The sequence below is a fragment of the Athene cunicularia genome (genome assembly GCF_003259725.1).
Source record: "Athene cunicularia isolate RWA chromosome 2 unlocalized genomic scaffold, athCun1 chr2_part1, whole genome shotgun sequence".
NCBI classification, from domain to species: Eukaryota; Metazoa; Chordata; class Aves; order Strigiformes; family Strigidae; genus Athene; species Athene cunicularia.
The window spans coordinates 97,368,235-97,390,333 of record NW_020799095.1 but is presented as its reverse complement, the minus strand read 5'-3'; the positions used below and the strand labels follow the sequence as shown (position 1 = coordinate 97,390,333).

The following is a 22,099-nucleotide window of genomic DNA, read 5'->3' as shown; positions in this document are numbered from 1 at the left end:
CTGGAGCATCCCTCTCCCGGCCCGTGGTAGCGGCTGCGCTTCTAAACATAACCTGAAAAAAAACCCAAAAAAAATAAAACCAGAAGAAGAGCCGGGCGGTTTGAGGAAGGGCCATGTGGGCACTTGGCTGGTGAGGAGGAGGAGGGCGGTGGGGGTCGGCACCCGCTCAGCCCCCGCTCAGCCGGGCCGCTGCCGGAGCCCTCGGCTGCCTCCCTGGGCGGCGGGGCCGCTCCCCTCGGGGGCCGCATCCAGCATAAGGACGAGGAGACGCTTCAGGTGAAAGCAGGTTTATTTTGTGACTTTTTCGAATTTATTTTTATTTAATTAAGAGAAAAAAATAAGGCGGAAAGATCTGTCAGCGTGAAGGCGCTTTAGTAACTTTTTCAAATATGCACCAAGCATTTATTCTGCTACTGTAAAGCTTTGGGGCATGCTGTGATGCTAATGTTGAATTTAGGTACAACTGAGGGGTTACGCCGTGGTGCATTTATCCAGAATATTACATATTTACACATTACTGTACCAGCATTTGGTTCTGAGCAGCTTGTGCAGAGTAAAATAGTCATCTCGGGGAGGTTTTGTCTTGTGACATAAACCAGTGTCTTCAGAGTGACTGAAATTCACTTGCTGGGGATAAATCAGCAGTGGCTAGCTGAAGATCCATGTTTCGACACAGCAGAAGGTTAGTCATCTCGGGAGACATCCTGGCCCCACTGTGTATAGCAGCAAAACTTCCACCGACTATTAACAGAGCCAAGAAGCGGGATCAGCAGATTGTTCAGATGAGATATTGGGTAAAACAAGCCTCAGCAACGTGTATTTCTCTTCCACTCCCATTCTGCTCTGTTTTGAAGCACACTTTGTACCTATAGACTCTGATTTAAGGAGCCCCCTTTTCTGTCTTGAGTCCAGAAGCTGTAACTTTTCCTTATAATGTGTTATTAGATGTATTTTCTCCTTAGTAGAAGACACACACAAAGATGAGCAGAATGCTAGAGGAGAGGAGCCTTGTTTTAGTCATACAGGAAATAAATGGATAATCCAAATCAGGATGACAGGTCATGCTCTCACAGACTCTCCAAACAGGAGTTTCTCCAGCATACTCATTCTGCCAGCCATTTCACAAGAGAGACTCTCATGACTTGCTTGAGCCTCCACACCTTATTTCTTAAAATACCAATTTGTGAAGACAGCCGTAACCGTCTCCAGCCATTTTAATCGCCCGGAAGATCACAGCTGAGTACCTTTTCTTGGAAGAAATAAACATTCCAGAAGATTAATCCTCGCATCTTTTTAGTTTGCAGTTTGCCATTGCTACCTTGCAACTGGCAGGAAATGGCCGATTCCTTGGCAGACCAAATTTAAAACAGTCAAGGATGCTGTTTAAGTAGAACTTTGGAACTGGTTAGAGTTTTTATTTGTAATGTTAAGGAATGTTTCTAGTTACAAAAACCATCAGGGATCCTTGTGGAAGAAAACATAGGGCTGTATCTGTTATTTGTCAATCCACTTCCAGCTATCCCCAAAAGAAGCTAGAGATAAGGACACAAAATACAATGTAACACAGGTTTGATAGGACTAGATTTTTGTTGCAAATTGACTGATAAAATTGAGTTTTCTTTTGGTTACCAAAACCAGTCAGTTCCACTGGTTAAGTTCATCTTTTTCTTCTGTCTCTCTCCCCATCCCTCAGACCTCTCCATCTTCACCTCCATCCCCAGAAATCTTATAGTCTCTGCCTCCGCAGATCTGAGTCCTGTCTCCATCCCTGCATGAAATTTTGCCACTTCAGCCTTTCTTTTAAGGCCTTACATTTCTCAGGATCATGGCAGGTTAGGAAGTCTTGGGAATCATTAGAAACTGTCTACAAGAGTCTTGGTGCAGAGGCCCACCTGAAGAAAGGCATGCAAGTCAATATTTTGGATTTCTAGGAAAAGTTAGCAAGTAATACACTTTCCTAGTCTCCCCTTTTGGCTTGCATGACTGGTTTATACTGCATCACGTTTCATGAGTATAAGTAAAATATATCTTCTTTCTAACAGGCATCTATGCTCTGAAATAGTTTCTTCTAAACTTAAAAGGCCAGTAAATAAAGGATTGCTTGAATATGTGTCAAAAGTGATGTTGCTGGGTTAACTTCTATTCCCAGGTTAAAATCCTTGCCTCTCTTGCCCATCCTGTTACTTAGTTCCATTATTTTTATGAAATACCACAGTGTCTCATTTAATATATATATATGGCTATTTCATAATGAGACTGGCCATGGTTTTGTAATCTCTGTAACTGACCTGCATTAAAATTGTGTCTAATTTGCTCTATAAGGCCACATATAACTGCACTTTTTCAAACCTCTCTTCTGCTTTCTCGGTGAGTAAAGTCTGCTTGCAATGTTCATGAGAGTATGCCTGTTGGCTTAATACGACTTTCATTAAACAGCAGACATGATCAGTCTCTCTGCATCTTTGATGCTGTTGAGAGCACTGAGTAATATTTGGACAGTTCTCTGCAATTACAATTGGAGAAACCACCAAAATGAGTAGATATGCTTCCAGGTGAGAACAAGGGTAAGAAACTGAGACTAGAAGTGAGCATGCTGAAGTCCACACAAGCTACCTGTTTTTTCCTCTCTCTTTTTTTTTTTTTTTTCCCCAGCAAATAATTTTATGAGGCATAAGAGGCCTAGCAGAATCCCACTAAAAAAAGGCAAAATTTCTACTGATATTCTAAAATGCCAAGATTTTTTTCCCCCATATCTGCTCTCCCGGGGGATATTGTAAGCCTATTTTCCATGGAAGATGAACAGATTGTTTTTAGAAAAACAAATTGGTCCTAAATTATTTGCAGGTAGTTATGCTTTTTATCTAGATGCTTGATTTTATCAGTGAGCAAATATTTCAGGACAGTACTGCAAGCAAGTAAATCCATCTTGGAGCTCCCAGAAGCGTGTGGTGAGTGCAAGCAGTATAGTGAGATGAAATACCTAACACGAGCACCTCGCTGTAGCTGGGTCTCCTGGCAGGTATTGGGGAAGAAAGCATCTTGGCCTTCTGTCCTCTCCATTCTCCTCTGTGTGACTTAATTTCACAAAGGCGTTATGGAGGGAAGAGTCCAGGACCGTGACTGCACTGAGCTCTTGCAGCTCCATTTCCCTTGCTCAGTGGGAAATGAAGAAGGGAGCAGGGGCAACCTGGGTCTTGCTCTGCAATGTGGTTTTCAATGCATGTACTGGTGTAAATGCCCCTTGCTTTGTATAAACCCCCAAATGCTGCCAAGCAGTGTATTAGGATAAGATCCAGCCAATTCTTTATTACAGGAGGGGCAGCATGGGCTAAAAGTGTTAGGTGTCTCTGCTCTAAATAACCACAAAAAGCTGCTTAGAAATTGCCGTGAAATCTTCATAATCAAGGCACAACCTATAATACAATGATAAAGCCCAGTAAAATACATTTACAGCCAAAATAGAGCATCTTGGTTGCCAGTTCCATTGTACAATGGTGATAAGGAGCAGTTGGCTGTTTTGATTTCATCAACCTGTAGTTCCTCTGGTCTTCCACTTACCTGCTGCCTGTTACCAAGTGAGACTTTTATGGAGCTCTACACTCATCTGGGAAAACCAGACAACTGCAGTAGGTGTCTACAAACCTTACTGTAAAACTTCCTAAAGGAGAGAAGCTGAGTGATACTCTAAAGTACTCTGAGGCACCAGACTCTTAATACTCTGTAGGCAGATGATTTTTAGGAATTATTCAGTGTAAGTTGAATTCTGGACTGTTCTGAGCTATTTTGTAAATTTATGAAGAATAAAAGCTGTTTCATCGATGATGCAGGAAATATGATCTCTGTGTGGGACTCTGGCTTGGATTGCATACCAGTACAAGCTGGTGAAAATGCATGTGAACCCCTTTTGTCAGACCCTTCATAAGAGGCAGAGAATCAGCAGGGGCTCATCCATCTTGTCAGCATCATCTGGTACTGCAGGTGAGCTAGTACGGATGTGGTGCCCATTTGTGGCTGCTGACCTCAGCACAGTGTCATGACTTCTTGCCTGCTTTCCCCTCAACACATTGGTTGCACAAGAGGTGGGTGGAAGCAGTCTATCATAGGGCTAGATAAGGTGTGCCACAGCCCCTTGGCATGAGCCTGCAGAGGAGGAGATGGGCAAGGCGGCCATCAGCCACCACTTCCTATCAGAGTCAAGTCCTTGGCTATTCCCACCTCCAAAGTGACTGGAGCCTCAGGCTGGCACATGCAGGTCACTAGAGAAATGAACAGGGTTAAAGTTAAAAATGGTCATGAACAACTGGAGAAAGAATCAGAAATGAAAAATACTCAATTCAGTGCTGAGAGATTGTCGTGGTTTGAGCCCAGAGGGAAACTGAGCACCATGCAGTCATTCACTCACGCCTTCCCCCTCACGAATGGGAAGGAGAAAATGAAGAAAAGGCTCGAGAATCGAGATAAGGACAGAGAGTGGTGTATCACACATTATGGTCCCAGGCAAAAGACAGACTCCTTCAGGGAAGAAAAAGAACATCACTTTAATTCAAACACTGACAACAACACTTAACAGACAGAGTGGGACAGTGAAAAGCATTACCACATCTTAAAAACACCTTCCCCCATCCCTCTCTTCTTTCTGGGCTCAGTTTTTGTTCCTGATCTCTCTACCTCCTCCCCACAGTGACGCAGACAATGGGAGTTACAGTCAGTCCTACAGGTCCTTCCTCTTCAGGGGCGGGGGGACGGGACACTCCTCACATTCTCCCCTGCTCCAGCATGGTTTCCCTCTTACAGGGGACAGTTCTCCATGAACCTTCTCTGTTGTGAGTCCTTCCCACAAGCTATAGCCTTTCCTTTGTTGCTCCAGCATGGGTCACCCCCACATGTTGCAGTTCTCCCAGTGCGCATTACAACAGCGGGGGCTCCTCCCCACAGAGTCCTGGCCTTCTTCAGGCACAGGTGCCTGCTCTGGCATGAGGTCCTTCATGGGCTGCAGGTCAGCATCTGCTCCACTGTGGACCTCCATGGGCAGCAGGGAGGGTGGCCCTGCCCTCTCACCACGGATGGGATACAGGGGGGTCTCTGCTCTGGTGTACCTCCCCCCTTTCCTCCCTCTTTCTTCCACTGACCTTGGTGTTCACATAGGTGTCCTCAACTCCTCACAACTCCCACTCCTCACAGATTCCCCTTCTTAAATACTTTATCTGAGGCGCACAGCCACCATCACTAATTGGCTCAGCCTTGGTGCAAAGGCTGGTCCAACTTGGAGCTGGGGGAGGTTTGAGAAGCTTCTCACAGGGGGCCACCACTGTAGTCCCCCCACACACTACCAAAAACCCTGCCACAGGAACCCAGCACAGAGGTGCAAAGGATTGTGTTCAGAAAGGAGAGATCAAACACTGGAACACACGACAAAAAGCAACTGGCTGCAGAGCACATCGTGGGAGAGAGCTTTCACTTCTGCTCTTCTTTTTGTCGCAAGGCTCGGGTGTGATCTCACTCCCCTGCTGAATGGTGGCACATACTGATTTAAATGGCTGCAAAAAATCTCTTCAATCATTGAACAGAAGTCAAGAACATGGCACTGCTGAGAAGAAATTCTATCGAAAGGAGTGTATTCCTCATCTGTTTCACTGTGTGGTCTGAGTCCAGTTCTAAGCAGGGCATTTAATTATATTGAGACAATATAAAAGTAAAGAAGATCAATTAAAATAAAAGGTACCATCTTGGCAGTTTTTTTAGAATACTCAACTGAGATGGTTTGAGTGTTTTGGATTTTGCTTTGGACCAAAGAGGAGCCTAAGGGCCTTCCTAGAGCTGCACTTTTACGCTTCTGTGGTAAAACTTTCAAGAAAACCATGCAGGATATTGAGGGCAGTAAAAAGATTAAGTGTGGTTAATATTTTCATATACAATAATGAACTTTAGCCAGATCTCAAACCGAAAAGTATTAACCTGTCCTCACGAGATCAGTAAATAGGCATAACTAGTGTTTTACAGCTCACAAAACAGAAATAGTAGCCCAGATACCTTCCATACTAAGGCAACAGTCAGAAATACCCATTATTTGTCAGAACAATCAGCACACTCTTCAAATGTAGTATTTTATACTATGAAAACTGAGAGCTGAGACTGAAATTCGGGAGTTGTTGATTCCCTTCCCCACGAATAATACAGCAGAACTGGTTTTCTTTGGTCATCAAACAATTCTTAATGGTTTTAAAATACTTTGATCAATGGAAATTTAGTTAAACAATTGAAATATATAAGAGAGAGACTTGGAATATTGGTCTTGTTGGTGCTAGTTTTAGTTAATACAATTCTATACAAATAAGTGGTGCATAATTTTGGTTTGGCTTTCCTAATTTCAAATAGTTTAGAATTTTTACTGGTTAAAAAAATAAGTCAGTTCCTTTTGCATCCTGCCCCCTTATTTTTCTTTTTAATGAAGGAGTGGAAAAAAACAGAAGATGGGAAAATTGGGAAAAAGCTTTTATTAACTGTTTTCCCATATGTGCTTTTGCACTTGATGTGGTTTAGTTCTGAGTTTATAACAGTAAAACCCTTGAAAACGAGATAAAGACTTTTCCAGAAGAGAATCCAGGTTTAGATCACTGGTTTTATATCTAGGGAAAAGTCTAAAATTTTGTTTCTGTTAAATATATAGCAATTCCTGGGCAACTAGTGGGTGGTCAGCACTTAAAATTCCAAAATGCCATATACACAAGAAAAAATAAACGTTGTGTGTCTTCATTGGCAAAAAAAAAGAAACCGATGGGGTTTGCCTTATGCATGTTTTTTAAAGTAAGAGCACAGTGCAGTATTGGCCCTGTAAATTAAAAAAAATAAATAAAGTTTCCATGAAAAATTAGAGTCTCGAGGCTCTTTCTTACCTTACATATATTTTTTTGAATTTCCTAAATCTAAATCATAATGACTGCCATCATCCTTTTATTCCATTAGTCTCATCCTATTCATCAATCCTTTTCTGAACTGTCAGGAGAGGTTCTTGCAGAGTGATTCAAAATGCCATGTTGCCAAAGGCTACTCATTAGCTCAGAGGGATTTTTAGTCAGAAGAATTAGAACCGGCTCTGGTAGAATTAGCCCCACAGTTGTTTTTAAGGATTACCTCTAATTTTTTAGTAAATATATTATTTTAGCATGCACAGGGTGAGTGGCCAACAAATCTGATTTGTGAACTTCTTGTTTCAGATTATAAGGAAAGCTCTAACAGAGGAAAAACAAGTGTCCACAAAGACATCTGCAGCAGATCTTGTGACAGAAACTGATCATTTTGTAGAAAACTTAATTATTTCTGTTCTGAAAGAGAAGTTTCCCTCCCACAGGTGAGTGCCTATAGAAACTGTCCGTGACCTTTTGCCTTTAAGAGCTGTATATCTGATTGTCATTTAAAGAGAATTTTAAATGTCTGTATTTCTCTCTTACACATTAACCTGTTGCTGTTCAACACTTTCATAGGATTTCTTTTCTTAAAATGTACCCCTTCCCTATACTTAGAACTTCACATTTTCTAATAGTTTTGTTTCTTACTATATGTATGTAATAGTAATGTTTCCCCTGTATGGGCATCGTGTATGAAAGTTTCATACAGAACTCCATGATTTTCAGAACAGTGATCTGTTCTCTATTGTATAAGAATTATGCTAAGGTTATGTATTAAAATATAGCTGAAATTAACAATAGCAAAGACCTTTCCTTCACTTTCTTTTGCCATCATACATAAGCATTTGCAGATCAGGACAAGTACCATATTTAATCACATTTACCTTGTGTTTTATAGAATCCTAAAATCAGTGAGAAGCAGGGTTGTTTATCATCATCATAATTTCATGTGTATACATAAACAGGTTATAAATTATGATATGGGGTGTCAACTCAAGGTTTTAAAAATAGATCAGGTTAGTGACTCCTCTTGAATTATTGTGGTCAATTTGAAAATAACAACTCCTAGCACATGGACAGATTAGAAGGAGGTTTTGTATTAGTTGGCCAGGTTTGGTTTAATGCAGAGACTCTGCAATCGGTTTCCACATTTGACTTCGGTCGACAAGGATAAAATTCATCTTCCTGCAGAGTGAGTGCAGAGCCTGTGTATCCCTTAAATACTGTATGATTTCCTTCTAACTGTGTGCATCTCTGATAGAGATGAGCCTTGCACTCTAGTGCTGCACACAAATCAACAAAGATGAAAATCTGGAGGGCTCAGCTACTAATCTGATTGTCGACGATGCTGCTAGGAAAAACAAAAACAACAAAAAAACCCACATAAGAAGGAGCAGAAAGAACATTATATACTAAATATGGCTTTCTAAATACGTGTTGTATGTGATCACATACTGAAGCAGTACTGTACAGCATAACATGTGGCTCTTGGCTGCAATTCTCGAGAGAGTGCCAGACTTTACAAGCCTATTATTTGTGTAATATTCCTTCTACTATTGCTGGATGTGCTCTTTTCTCATCTCCTCTCTTACGTTGTTGTTTTTTTTTCCTTGAACATTCTGGCAGAGAATATAAAACTTACACATTTCACATAAGATGAGAATCATCAGAAGCACTTGAGTTACTCAGAATGGGAATAAAATTTATCAACATAGACCTAGGAACTGAAAATTCTCTGACTTTACTAACTGTACAGTTAACTTCTGACTTTATAAGCAAATGAAGGAATTCCTATTTCTTGAAGGCAATTATTTTTTGCTGATATTGGTTCTTGGGTTTGGATGAAGCTTGTTCAGACAGTGAATGAATTTAGATTAAACAATAGATTAAAATTAGAGTTAACTAGACTAGATTACACCACTTGCAATGAGGAGTCCATAGTAGCAATTAAAACTATATATAACTAGACTAGATTAAAACAATGAGGATGCCACAGTAGTAATCAAGGTTCAAATTAAGGAGCAATGAAAACATTAAAAGGTCATTTAAATTGTGTTCAGTTTTTCCCCTAATTTGACAATTGAAAGCATCACTGAAGATTTCTATTTCTTTTTCTCTTAAATCATCTTGATTCTTACATTCCCTGAATCAAAGGATGTATTTTATGAGTTATAAAAATTACAAGGGTTCTCACCAGAGTCTGTGCTTTGCACAGTGGCAATGATGAGTCTTGAGATGTTGGAAGTGTACTCAGAAGTAAAGAGAAATACTGGGAAAACCTGTTAAAAATGTGATTCTGTCCCACGTTTCTTCTTCTCTCTGCTTGGCTAAGTGATATGTATCATCCTCATTCGTGCTTCACACAAGTTTTCATCTTTGCCCACTCTTTGGTACTCTGACATGCTCCGAGTGAGTCTTCTCAAAAGGATATTTTTTCTGGTAGATCTCTGAAATGTAGATAGGCACAGCCAGAAGGGCTACTGGTTGAGAAAGGCTATCATACTGTTTGCCTGTGTTATTTTCACACAAGTTGTCCTCTTTGGTGTTAATTGTGGGCTTAGTCCTGTAGACATTAAAATGAGGACACAGCTATTATTGAGGGTGACACCTAAGTCAAGCTGCCCAGCTTTCAGCCCTCAGACCCCCGTAAGGTGACTGGTGAGGGATGGCCCCAGTTTGAACCTCCTGCACTCGACCAGCTATCACTCCTGCTGCAGTTTATGCTGTGCTACAGTTTCCCTGCTGTTCCAGCAATGAATTTCAGAGTGGCACCATGGTATGAACAGATGTCCACTAAGGCTAGGCTAAAATTACTGGACTCATTTTCAGTGGGAGAAAACTTTAATCCAGATTTGAAGAGAGGTCAACAGAGCTGACAGGCTGGCATATTAATTTAACTACTGTAATAACATGGCTACCCCTCCTGCTTCTCAAGCTGTTCCTAAAATTTGGCCTCTGGTACTTCAGGCTGAATGTTTTGCTTAGTTTGCCTGTTTTTACAGGACAGAGAGCCATAGAGCAACACATCTGATGTTAACCTTGAGGGACTCTCACAGTTCCCAGTATTGTATAACAGCAAAGGACTTATTTTAACCTATTAGCCCACATTTCATAAAATGTGCACCTAATTTGTCCTACATCCATTTTGAAAAAATTGGACATCAGTACTTCATTAATGGCACTGCTGTGCCCTGACTTCACATTAGCGTTTCTGCATGTGAGGACTGCAGCGTCGCACCCTGCTGTAAGGAAAAGATGAGAGACAGACTTATGATACTTGAAGGCAAAACACCTTACACAGAAATGCTCTTGTCTTTAAAGAGTTTCCCATTTTGCCTTTCTTTCACTGGCAGGACAACACCTACAGTTCAGGGTCTGGCTGGGGGAGCTGGCAGAGAAGCATAATTTTGGGGAAGATGGACAATCTGAGATGGGATGTGAAGTGCTTCATCTGCCAGAAGATGAGCATCCTTTGCAGCACAGCCAAAGCGTATGATTGGGTTTAGGTGCTAATTACAAGATTTGTAAAAGCAAAAATTAAATGATACAGCACCAACCAGAAAAAAATAGTGGAATACTTAGAGCAAGGAATCTGCGAAGTGTTATGTTGGACTTCCAAACACTTGTTCAAGTCTGTCTTGCTTCTCAGTTGCACACTAATGCTTCATCCTTCAGCTGTTATCTTTAATAGAGATTAAAATAGTAACAAACTTCCCTCTTCACACTGACTGGGGGTCCATAATGCCATCAAAATAGTCTCTTTCTACTGAGGGAAAGGCAAAGCAGCATTTGGAAAATTCAAGAAGCCTCTTCCTGTTCTGTCTGCAAAACATTTTAAGCTCATGGTTGCAAGCGTTATGTTGGATCATGTGGTGCGTGTTGAGGGCACAAAAGAAAATAGCTGCTACTCTACTCCTAGGGAAGCAGCTGTTTCTGCAAAAGGCGTTTGCTCTTTATTTTATCCACTTTTTTTCTCTTCAGAGATTTGCAGGTACTCTGAATACCACTACCAGTTGTTCAAATGTGAAACCAAAAGCTAGATTCAGTACTAGCGGTCTGATTTTACACCTTCTGTACATACAGAACTTTATTTAAATCTGTGAGAGTAGCACCTGCACGGCTCTTACAGAAGCAGACCCTGAGCAGTTTATGGGAGAGTAGGAATAATTAAGGTCAGGAGGAAATGTGCCAGAACTGGATGTTCATTTCCCAGGGAAAAAGGAAAAAAAAAAAAAGAAAAGCATATTTACTAAAAGAAATTGGAACAGAACAACAGAACAGAAGATGAGCTCAGATTTCAATGTGTGCCTTGTGCATCCAAACAACAAAAAAAAAATTTGTTGATTTTCTCTGGGTCATGGGAAAAAGAAGGTTCAGCTTTGTAAATCTTTTAATTTCCTGAGTCAGACTACTGTAAAAAATTCAAGTAGGAGTGAGATTGTGGATTTTCTAAGAGTGTATTATTTCCTGCTGACTGAATTTGACTGCAAAAGAGAAGCAGGCTACAGTTTGCAGTTTATATTAATTACTGCAAGAGACAGGCCTAACCCATAAAATTACATTCTGCATAAAAAAAGATCTTCTAGAGTTCCAGGGTTGCCACTTAAGATCCGTTTCTGCATTCGTTATTTTCTTAATGGTATATCGAGAAAGTAAACATAAATTGAGTTCTTTTTTACCGTGTAAAATAGTATGCTATAAATTTGATAACTGTCCTTCAAAGTTTCTATGAAAGTTCCCCATTCCCAAATGAAAAAAGCAATATGTGTGTTTATACATACATACACATTTATTATATATATATATATATATATACATAAAATTAAGTATCTCTTCAAAAACAGGAAGATAGAGTTTGACTTTCCAAGTCACATATCTAAGCCAGTTTTCTGGGACACTTGTTTTATTCCTCACCAAATGCAGGTTTATCGCAGAAGAATCCACTGCTGCTGGTTCAAAATGTGTCCTCACGGACAGTCCAACCTGGATTATTGACCCTGTTGATGGAACGTGCAATTTTGTGCACAGGTAAGTGGACAATGAACTGAGAAATACATGAAGAAGCAAAAGGTAACTTCTCACAAATCCTCCCTTCCTCTTAAAGGTGTTTTACTGTGGTAGATTTGTTCCTTTGACTCATAAGTAGGAGTCATCCCTTTATCGTTTTGTACTTCACGTAGTGTATCTGAGGGAGTGTGTGTTTGTGCTGCAGAGCTCTATACTGTTATCTAAAGGTAAGCTAAAGTTTCTGCTGATTGCTTAATGACCCAAAGCTCTTGACTCACAGCTCATTTATATATAACTGAACATTAACGTGCAGAGACATGAGCTGAACTGGAGGAACAAGGCTGTGCTATGATGACACTTGGCCTAAGGCCTTACGTGGTCATTATATATTCCTTTTAGTAGTGGTGTTTTCTCCCTTTCAAATACAAATGCTTAATTTTTTCCTGGGAAGTACAATCATTACTTATATGTAGAGCAGAATTGAAAACTAAGTTGTACATAGATGCTGGATTTAGATCTATGTAATACCTCTCTGCAAAAAGGAATCTAGGGATTGTTACTGCAAAAATGCAAAAGTTTAATGAGTCGTCTGACTGCTAGGAGTTGTAAAGTAATGACTATTCATAATCCTTCTACTTTAAAAACTTAAATATGTTCTGCCTTACAGTTAGTGACTTAACTGCAGGTATTAAAAAAAAAAAAAAAAAAAAAAGCATTCCCTTTATTTTTGGTGCAATTACATGCAATTCAAGGGGAGGCGTGGGGGTGTCATGTGCTGGTGTTGGGGTGTCATGTGCTGGTGTTTCATGCAATTAAGTGAAAATTTCTCTTTCTAGCAATATTTTCTGGACCTTTACAGCCCTTTTTTAAACATGTTTTTAAGAAATTAATTTATTTCAGTGTTTAAAATGTGATAATTATACTTCAGTCAAAAGGACCAAATTAAATACATGATCCTCACTTTGACAAAAGGGAGAGTGGAGGAACTGATTTCTCCTTATGTTGATGTCAGCAGCAAGGTATCTCAGTGCTACTTAATTGCTGTGTTAGATGCTTGAACTTGAACAAAATGTGCTCTTAAAAGTGATGACTTGTTATAACAACATTAATGATTTTATACTGATTCAATTACACTAAATCAAAAAGATCACTAAAATATGTAACAAGTTTAGTATAAAAATCCTGATGTCTTCCTGTGTTTATGTCTTGCTGTCTCTGATTTAAATGACATTTTTAAAGGAACTGGCAAATTTAAAGAGACTGACAAAGATGAAATAGTACAATGTCAAGAGCATTTTGACACAAGTAAAATCACAGAGCTCCACATGGGGTTTTGTGGCCTAAGGGAGTTGTGTAAGGAGTAAGTTGAGAGATTTTTCATCAGTAATACTTCATTTGTTATTTCTCACAGATTTCCAACAGTGGCAGTGAGCATTGGATTTGCTGTTAACAAAGAGGTATGAAGTATGTTCTTTAAGATGGGTACCTGAGAGCTGATTAGAAGCCTCAAAACCATGTGGGAACTTGAAATAAAATAAAATAAGTTTTTAAAAAATCAGCCATTACTCAGGTTTTTCCATGCTTTTTAAATGCATTTGATCATACTCTCCTAGTCTAAAATCGTAGTCCTGCAAAACATACACAAACTGACAATTACAAAACAATTCTTACAAATTATTATAGAATCTATGTGGGGGAAAAAAGGGAGTACTGGTGTGAGCAGGGTTTTGTAAGACAACGCCATAATGAGTTAAATATAGTGCTGCCTATTCATAATTTAAACATATCTCCCAGTCTTCTTACGTTGTTATTATTGCTTTTTTCCTGCTAGCAGTATCTGTGAAAGCTAACTGCTGCTATGAGACAATTCAGAACTGATTTCTATGAAGAGTGCAAAATTATGGGCCTAGTTTATTTAATCTGCCTTTGTGGTTTTCTTAACATAGTAAAATAACTATATTTCCCTCTTGAGAACTTGATTACAGCGGGGAAAAAAAACATACGTAGCCTTCATACGTGCCATTTTGAGTTTCCTAGCTGTACTTGTTCATGCTAGTGCCTTTTCTCCAGATATTGCTGGTTTACAGTTTGACATATACAGAAGAAATAGCTATGCAAATTTCCAAGGAATGTGCCTCTTTCAGCCTAATTCCATGGTCTTAAATGTATGTATAGCTGTAAGTAAAGCCAGCAAGAATTTGTGCAATAACAACATAGTTTTCAGATGTGCTAGTGGCTCTTACTGATTTAAACAGAATAATGTGGTGTACTTCTCTAGTTAGACTTTTCAAACATAGAAACTTCAGAGAAACACTTCCATGCTTTTCTGAAGTTTATTCATTCCCAAAGGTTCTTTTGAATACTACAGATTATTACCAGGCAGCTTGCTCTAATATGTTTTCTAGAACACCATCATGATTTTGACGCTACATTTTTGGGGTTATGTAAACTAAACAAAGCTGAAACAAAAATAAAGAATTATATTAAATCTCGCTCTGTAAACAAATGAGAAAAGCAGAAGAAAGTAGTAAGCTGAAAAGGAGCCAAAGTACACACAGGGGAACTGGCCTGAATGTAAGCCTTGAACAGTACTGAAGAAATTCCTGCAGATGTCTTCAGGGAAGGAGTCTATTAATAGTGTGTTCCTGCAAAAAACCCTTTGGTTTAGATGGGACCCCATGGTAGGGAGCAAAGACAGTCTATTCCCTTTGAATTGTTTCTGATGAACACCTACGATTGAATGGAGGAGGGCAGCAGGAAAAGATTAAAAGTCTGAGAGGTTTTCTTGACCTTGTTACCAATTCTTTCTGTGACCTTGGTCAAGTCAATTTTTGTGTATCTGTCCAACCCTAAATAAAATATTGCTAATAGTACTTATCTAGGGGTGATTTTAGGAGCTGATCATTGAAGTTTGTAAAGTGCTTTAAAATCTTTTGGTAAAACCTATTAAAGTAATGGAAATATTAAATACCTTGGGTTTCAATCAAGGGTCAAATTCTGACCCTCTTCTCATTGGTAAACAGATGCTCCCACAAAAATTCCAGTCTTACTCATTCTCAAGCTTTCACTGAGGGTGACAATATTTGGTATTTCTCTTCAAACTCCTTCTCTTGGAGTTCTGTGACTTCATGATATTCTCACTTTTATGTGTAAACAAAAGGATTTTGCACAGAAACGTTTGAACAAGTGACTGTAGTGCACTGCTTTGGTTGAAAAGGTGGGCAAATTAAATGCATCGTGAAAGGTGAAGTGCATATAAAAGCATCCACTGTTAATAAACCATGTGCCATGACTTCTGAGTTTGGATGCCTGACAGATCATATCTATGTATTTTGGACTGTAAAACTTCAGGGTCCAGCCGAAATCAGTGGGATTACTTCTAGGTGTAACTGCTCACCAGTGGAAGTAAAGCATGCAGAATCTGGCCTTAGAGGACTTGCATACTTTCAATAAAAACATAAAACTGAATTTGAAATCAACCTGGCATTTAATGTATTCTAGTGTGAACACAAACAAGCTGCAAGTAAGAAGATCACGAACAGATTGCATTAACTTCTTTTTATAAACTGAATTTTATATGACCTGTATCTCAATATCACAGTAATAGTAAAATTATTCCAGTTTATTAGCATCAATATAATCTTTAATTTCATGTACAAATTAAAATATTGCTGATCTTTCTGCCATTAGTAGTTGTTTATATTTATGATGAGTAATTTGAGTTGCATTCATTTCTTTCCTTTTCAAAATCTTAAAGCTTGAATTTGGTGTAATTTACCACTGCACTGAAGAACGATTATACACTGGTAGAAGAGGTCAAGGGGCATTTTGTAATGACAAAAGGCTTCAGGTATCAAAAGAGACAGGTTGGTCTAGATTTTGTTAGAACTCTAAAAGGAATATGTTAATTTTGTTTCAGAGTTGTTGCAAATCATCATTAGGATAATGAACTTCATTATCCTGATGGAAAGTATTTCACCTGCATGATAATTTTGTTGTTATGTGTTTGTTTTTTTCTGAGAAATCACAATTTTCCTTGTTTTCTTTTTAAAATATACATCTGAATATGAACTACTTAAATAATCCTAAATTATTTTGCTTCATAACCGTTGTTTAAAATAAGGAAGAATGAGTAGATTCACCAGTTTCATTCCAGTTGTACACTAGCATAACTTTTTATGAGCAAGATGCAATGGGAATGGTGAATCAAATTTAGAGTACTATGGCAGCCATTATTTACTTATTTTCCAATAAACTTGTGCATCATAAAGTGTATTATGTCTGTAGGCATACATGCTAACAGTGAAGTAAACTAAAGGATGCATGCTTCATTAGGGGTTCTTTAACAGCTTGCTTTTGTGTGTGAGGTATGTTTCAACATACAAATAGCTAGCGACACGTAGTCAACACTTTAATGGAATTCTTTTATTGGTAAACCAAATCATAGATCTGTCTGTTTACCTAATTATAATAGATAACAATAATCAGATGTCTGTAGAGAAGTTTTCTTTTAATCAGTCAAAATTCAGAGGAGAATATAACACAGTTGTAGACAAAAGCAGACATGTGCCAAAAATTTACATCATTGTACACAGGAGATGGTAAAATTTTTACCTCTGAAAGAGATTTGATGAACTTGAAACACAGTAAATTCAAGCAATTTAGCGTACAGATTTGTTGAGTGCCCCAAGCAGACCCTGTATCAGAACTTCCCTGAAATTTTGGGAAGTTCAGCTATTCACCTAAATTAATAGTGATCCGGGGTCTCCTTGTCTGGAGAGATGGAGCAAATTGTAAAGTCCAGTGATCACTAAGATTTTAATCCTTGATTATACATCGCATTTTTGTAAGTGCTCAAATATCTCATATTGCACAAAAGCCCATGCTGGCAGAGACTATTAGGAAAAACTAGTGGTGCCCACAGTTGGGCTGGCTGAGCCACTTTTGAAATGGCCTGGCTCACTTTTGCAAAGAGATCTGGTTTCTGGTTGAGCAAGGAAATTTTGGCACATGCCACTTTTGTCCTCCTTTCTCTGGACATCCAGACTACATGGGTGTCTAGAACACAACAAGGGAAGTGGACCTTCTGCCCTTCCAAATGCTTTGAAATTTTCCTTTGTTTTGAGGGACATCATTTGGTGGTGGGCAATTTCACCAGTGAAGATGGATCTTCTTTAGTCTCACTTCTATTGATGTCTTAAGTGTATAAAATCCCAGTTGTTCTTTTCCTGTAAGGACTGTGGCTTCAAGGAAATAAACCAACCCTGGAACAGAGAGTGGTGTTTCCCTGTACCTACTGTTGGAACTCAAGCAGCCTTCACCAATGCATGACTTGTTGGAGACCTAGGCTGTCATGTAATTCCATGCCTTTTGTTTTCAGGAAGTGTGACTGTTGTGTAACATTGATCTGTGCTATACACTCATTGTTCAGATTTAATCATTTGAAATCACAGTCCAGGCAAACACTGTTCTTTGTCAATGCCAAATTTTGTAGAGGTCTGGTATGGAAGTCCAAGCAGTCAAGATAAACTTAAATGAAGGATCCATCTTCCCTTTGATCTTGAGTGATATTTCTTCTCATGCTTAGATTCAGATCAGGCCTTACATGTGCTAATACTGTAAATATATTTTCCTTCTTTTAATCTTCTGTGGTCAACAGAATTGGTCTTTTCCTCATAAATCTATTCATATCACTGTTAAATCTCTTCTACCAAGCCTCCTTATTTTTCTGGCCTTTATCACAGAGAGAAGTAGTCAGTAAATTTTCTCCTGTACTTCGAATTCCTGAAACCCCATCAATTCTTGTGATCAGCCAGCTCCTTTTCCTGAGCAGAGACCTCCCTCTTCCTTGCCATAGTCTCTCCATCCAATTTCTACCTGTAGCCTTGATGAAAATTGAAGAGATCCATTTAGGCGTTAGAAATATATTTAATAACTCAAAAGTACAACAGTCTTAGTCATGACCTATCTATGACCGGTGTGGTGTGAATGCTTGGTGCATTTCAGCAATGAGGCATGCATTAAATGTTCTGTAATTATAAACTGAGTTTGTTACGCAAAAAGATCCGAGGCAGATTGCTTTCTCTATCCAGAGTTTTTGGTGGTGGCTGAACGACGAATACCCTGCAGCATGTCTGCATTGGTGTTTCTCTGGTTTAATGCAGTAATTTAAGAAGCAATTGTTAAATCTATGTTCCTACAGTTACGCTTTGTGATATCCTGTAACTTTTAATCTCATTACATACCTGTTACTCACCAACCATTTACCGCATTGCTTGAATCCATAATGTTCCTCTGCAGTACTAAATTCATTGGTAGCATGTTTAATTAAATGATGTCTCACTTTTGCTTTTGAAAACCTCTCTGCTACTTCTGCTAAGAATTTTCAACTTACACAATTAGCTGTAATAACCAGCTAGACATTCCCTATGTGAATGAATGCCTAGCCTTTAACCCAGGGTAGAAGGTGACACCTAACACTTAGGCACAGCCTAGTTACTAAGTAATCAACACCTAAACCTTTGAGTTTTGTCATACCTTTAACACCTTCAAGTTCAGCTGGCACAGCAGAAGCAGGGGCACTTGGCATTTGATCAACCATCTCCACCTACATTGGCATATGGTTGTTATACACTAGCAATATTCAGATCTCACGTGAGGACTGCTTCAACACCCTGCAAGTCGCTGTGAGTCTTTCCTTTGACTGTACACAGGCTGATATCCTCATCTGATGTAGGTCAGAAGTGCCCTTGCTGAGCACAATACGAAATAACATTTATATTATTATTAATTAAGATACTGCATTAGCTTGTGATAAAAAAAGGGTTTTTTTCAGTCATAAGGTGTCGTCAGTCTTTGAAATGTCAGAATGAAGGGGAGATATTACTGGATGACTGGTGGTTTAGGTAGAGACTTTTCTTTCCTCTTACTGTATTTCCAAATGTTTATCATTTGTTAACAAATTACATTAAAGTTCCCTATTCAAGAAATCCTGTTTTCAAATATGATTAGATTAGCATCGTTAATTATTGCTAGGTCACTGGATTATTTTTAGTTGATTGGACCATTTGATATGAGAAAGATAGTCTTGCTTGAATATTTATGCAAAGTTATCACTTATCCTATGAAAGAGTTTGGGGTAAAAAAAGGGACATGAAAATTGCTTTTCTGTGAAAGTCCATTAGTGTTTAACTTAAAAACAAATTTCCAGAATCTACCTGGGAGCTGTTGAATTAATGAAAACAATTACCTACATTGCAGATATCTCGAAGGCCTTAATTTTAACAGAAATTGGTCCAAAACGTGACCCTGCAACTTTGAAATTGTTCCTTGGTAACATTGAGAGATTGCTCAAGGCCCAAGCACATGGGTAAGATATTTTACAATATATGTCTCACATTTGTGACCAAAAGTCATTAAAAAACAACAACAAAAAAACCCAAACCCAGACAAGTATGTTGCATGTTTTGTGATCTCAACATACAGGTTGAAATCAGAGGCATTTTCTACTTTACATTTCTGTGTCCCCTTCTCGCGGGGTTTAGGGTCCGTGTCATCGGGAGCTCGACCCTGGCCCTGTGCCATTTGGCATCCGGCGCTGCAGATGCCTATTACCAGTTTGGGTTACACTGCTGGGACTTGGCAGCAGCAACTGTCATTATTAGAGAGGCGGGTGGCACTGTGATAGACACTTCAGGTGAGTAAAAATATCGTTGTTTTCATTGACCTTTTGGGGACTGAGTGACTATTCCAGGGCAACAAGTGTTACCTCAGTACAGTCCTGCTGTGGCTCTATCTTATTTCTAGCAATATGCTGTAGAAACATCTGTACTCTCCACTAGACTCTTGCTGGTTATTTGTAACACGCTGATGTAATTACAGCCTGGGGTTTCATCACATCAAAGGTCTTCTGAGTCAAACTGTATTAGCATGACTTTGAGTAATTCCTTTAAAGCATCAGATGTACAGTAAAGAACTAGCTCAGGAGATTGGTAGATACACTCAGACTCCAAACAGATTTTGGCAGAGACAGCCTCCCGAGAAAGGAGGACACTCAGATACATGTCTGAACATACATGTCTAGGAACTACTCAGAGTAGAGGACAACACAGTCTCTGGATTACTATTTCATTCATTTAGATGCTGCACATCTCACAGTAATGGTTTACTGATGACCAATATGTGGATACTGTTGGAAAGATACTGTGGATTAAGAGTATGCTGATTGAACTAAGTTCTGTTCAATCCCTTTCTGTTGCTAAAAGAAGGGAATATTGCATTTATTGTTGGATTATTGAGTTTGCTGCTTCTGTTGCATACTTTGGCATTGTATCTAGAATCTTCTGAAATAATTTTTTGCTGATAGGGGTTGCTGAATTAGGTTGGCCTTCCCACCCCAAAAGGAGCTACGTATGAAGTTGTTTCTATGTTTCTGAACCCATCTAATTTCAGCATGGTTTATATTTAAGAATACATTGCCTTTTTACATCACGTAAACCAGTTCTTATTAATCGTCTTGTCCTCAGGGGGACCTCTGGATCTTATGTCCTGCCGAGTGATTGCTGCGGGCACCAGAGAGATGGCTATGTTCATAGCTCAGGAAATACAAACTATTCACTACAGACGGGATGATGAAAATTAAATACTTACAGTATGGAGTCTGCCCTCCTGAACTATGTAACTTTTGCAAAATAGGTGGCTTAAAGGGTATGTGATTTCAGCAGGATGCTTTCTGTGGAGATTTTCTGTGTCAAATACTTTTTATAAATATATTACAATGTGGGAAGGCATAAGGAGATTTTTAAACCTCTAAGAATTGTGTTTCCTTTTTAATATGTATCTCTTTCAGCAGTATCTTTTTATAAGATAGCGTATTTTACTTGTAGTAAATTAGTCTCAAAATTAAGTTGTAATTTCCTATCTGTGGAGCTGATATTTAGTCTTTTGTAACATTCAGCTAAAAATGGAACTTTATTTTTACAGATGCAGATCTCAGGTAAATGAGCTTTAGGACTGTAGTAAGGACAAGTAGTTAAGATGTGTGCCTATAATACCCTCGTTCTATGATACTTAAGAATACAATAAAAACAACATTATTGTTTCCTAACTACATCATAGCTATATATCCATATATATGTATGTCTGTATGTATGTGTGTACATATATGCACCTATACATGTATATGGATGTATACACACACATACCCATGTGTGTATATACGTATGGGTACCCTGGATGTTTACAGCAATTTAGAGAATGCATAGAAGAAAGCTAATATTGGAAGTTATTTTCAGGTAAAGAGTAGAGGTTACTTATGTGATTTTCGTGGGGGCTATCCAATGACAAATAACAGCTGATCATGGAAAATGTTTAATGATTCTACAAACTGTTCAGCTAGTTCTTTTTGTCCCTTCATCCCTCTGCATGTGGATAAATCATACTGTCCTATGGGCCTCTGTAAGATATTCAAACCTGCAAACACTTACTACCATAGAGTAATTATAGTCAAAACCAGGAATATTGAACTCCACTGAGTTATTCACAGTATTAACTATGACACACAGTAGAAGGCCAGCGGAATAGAGCACAGTGTCAAGGAGCTGTTGATTTTAGAGAAACTTTGAGCAGAACAGCAGAATTGGGCCCCTTCCAGGCAAGTTATTAAAAATATGCACATAAGATTTGCTTGCAAAAAGTTGTAAATCACATGCCCTTCTCACACAAAGTTGTAATTGCACTTTTTGATCAGAGAAACCTGTAAAATCAGTTACATAAATTTCCTAAATACACAGTTGTTCTCTATCCGTGTATCTAACATTGGGTTTAGTTCCACCAAGATGATAATTTCTGTGTAGATTATTTTTTTAAATCATGAGCACAGGGAAAATACAAGTGTATCCAGAAAAGTAGTTGAAATTAAATCACTTCTATTTTTTTCTTTAAAAATGGAATTAAAAGGTATCTCTTTTTTAAAAGAGTGCAAAGAGGAATGAGTCAATAAAGTAAGTTTTTTAAAAATGTTTAAATTTCTTTATACACTGAATGTGTAGGTGTTGTAAACGTGTTCAGATATTTGTTTAGAGCATACAAACTAAACAATATTTTTAAAAAAATAACCTTACATGTGTTTCTTGCAATGAAAAGTGGTTTTCACTGAATGTAACATCAAATTCTATTGTGATTTCTTT

At 38.6% G+C, this 22,099-nt stretch overlaps 1 protein-coding gene across 1 annotated transcript; it reads left to right on the top strand.

Annotated features, from left to right (window-relative positions):
- The first annotated feature begins 662 nt into the window (after nucleotides 1-662).
- Nucleotides 663-21,846, top strand: IMPA2 (inositol monophosphatase 2). Its single transcript, XM_026841428.1, has 8 exons — nucleotides 663-794; nucleotides 7,215-7,348; nucleotides 11,829-11,933; nucleotides 13,324-13,369; nucleotides 15,670-15,778; nucleotides 19,173-19,281; nucleotides 19,457-19,608; nucleotides 20,438-21,846. The coding sequence occupies exons 1-8, from the start codon at nucleotides 663-665 to the stop codon at nucleotides 20,551-20,553; spliced, it is 903 nt and encodes a 300-aa protein (XP_026697229.1). The 3' UTR covers nucleotides 20,554-21,846.
- Nucleotides 21,847-22,099: the final 253 nt, after the last annotated feature.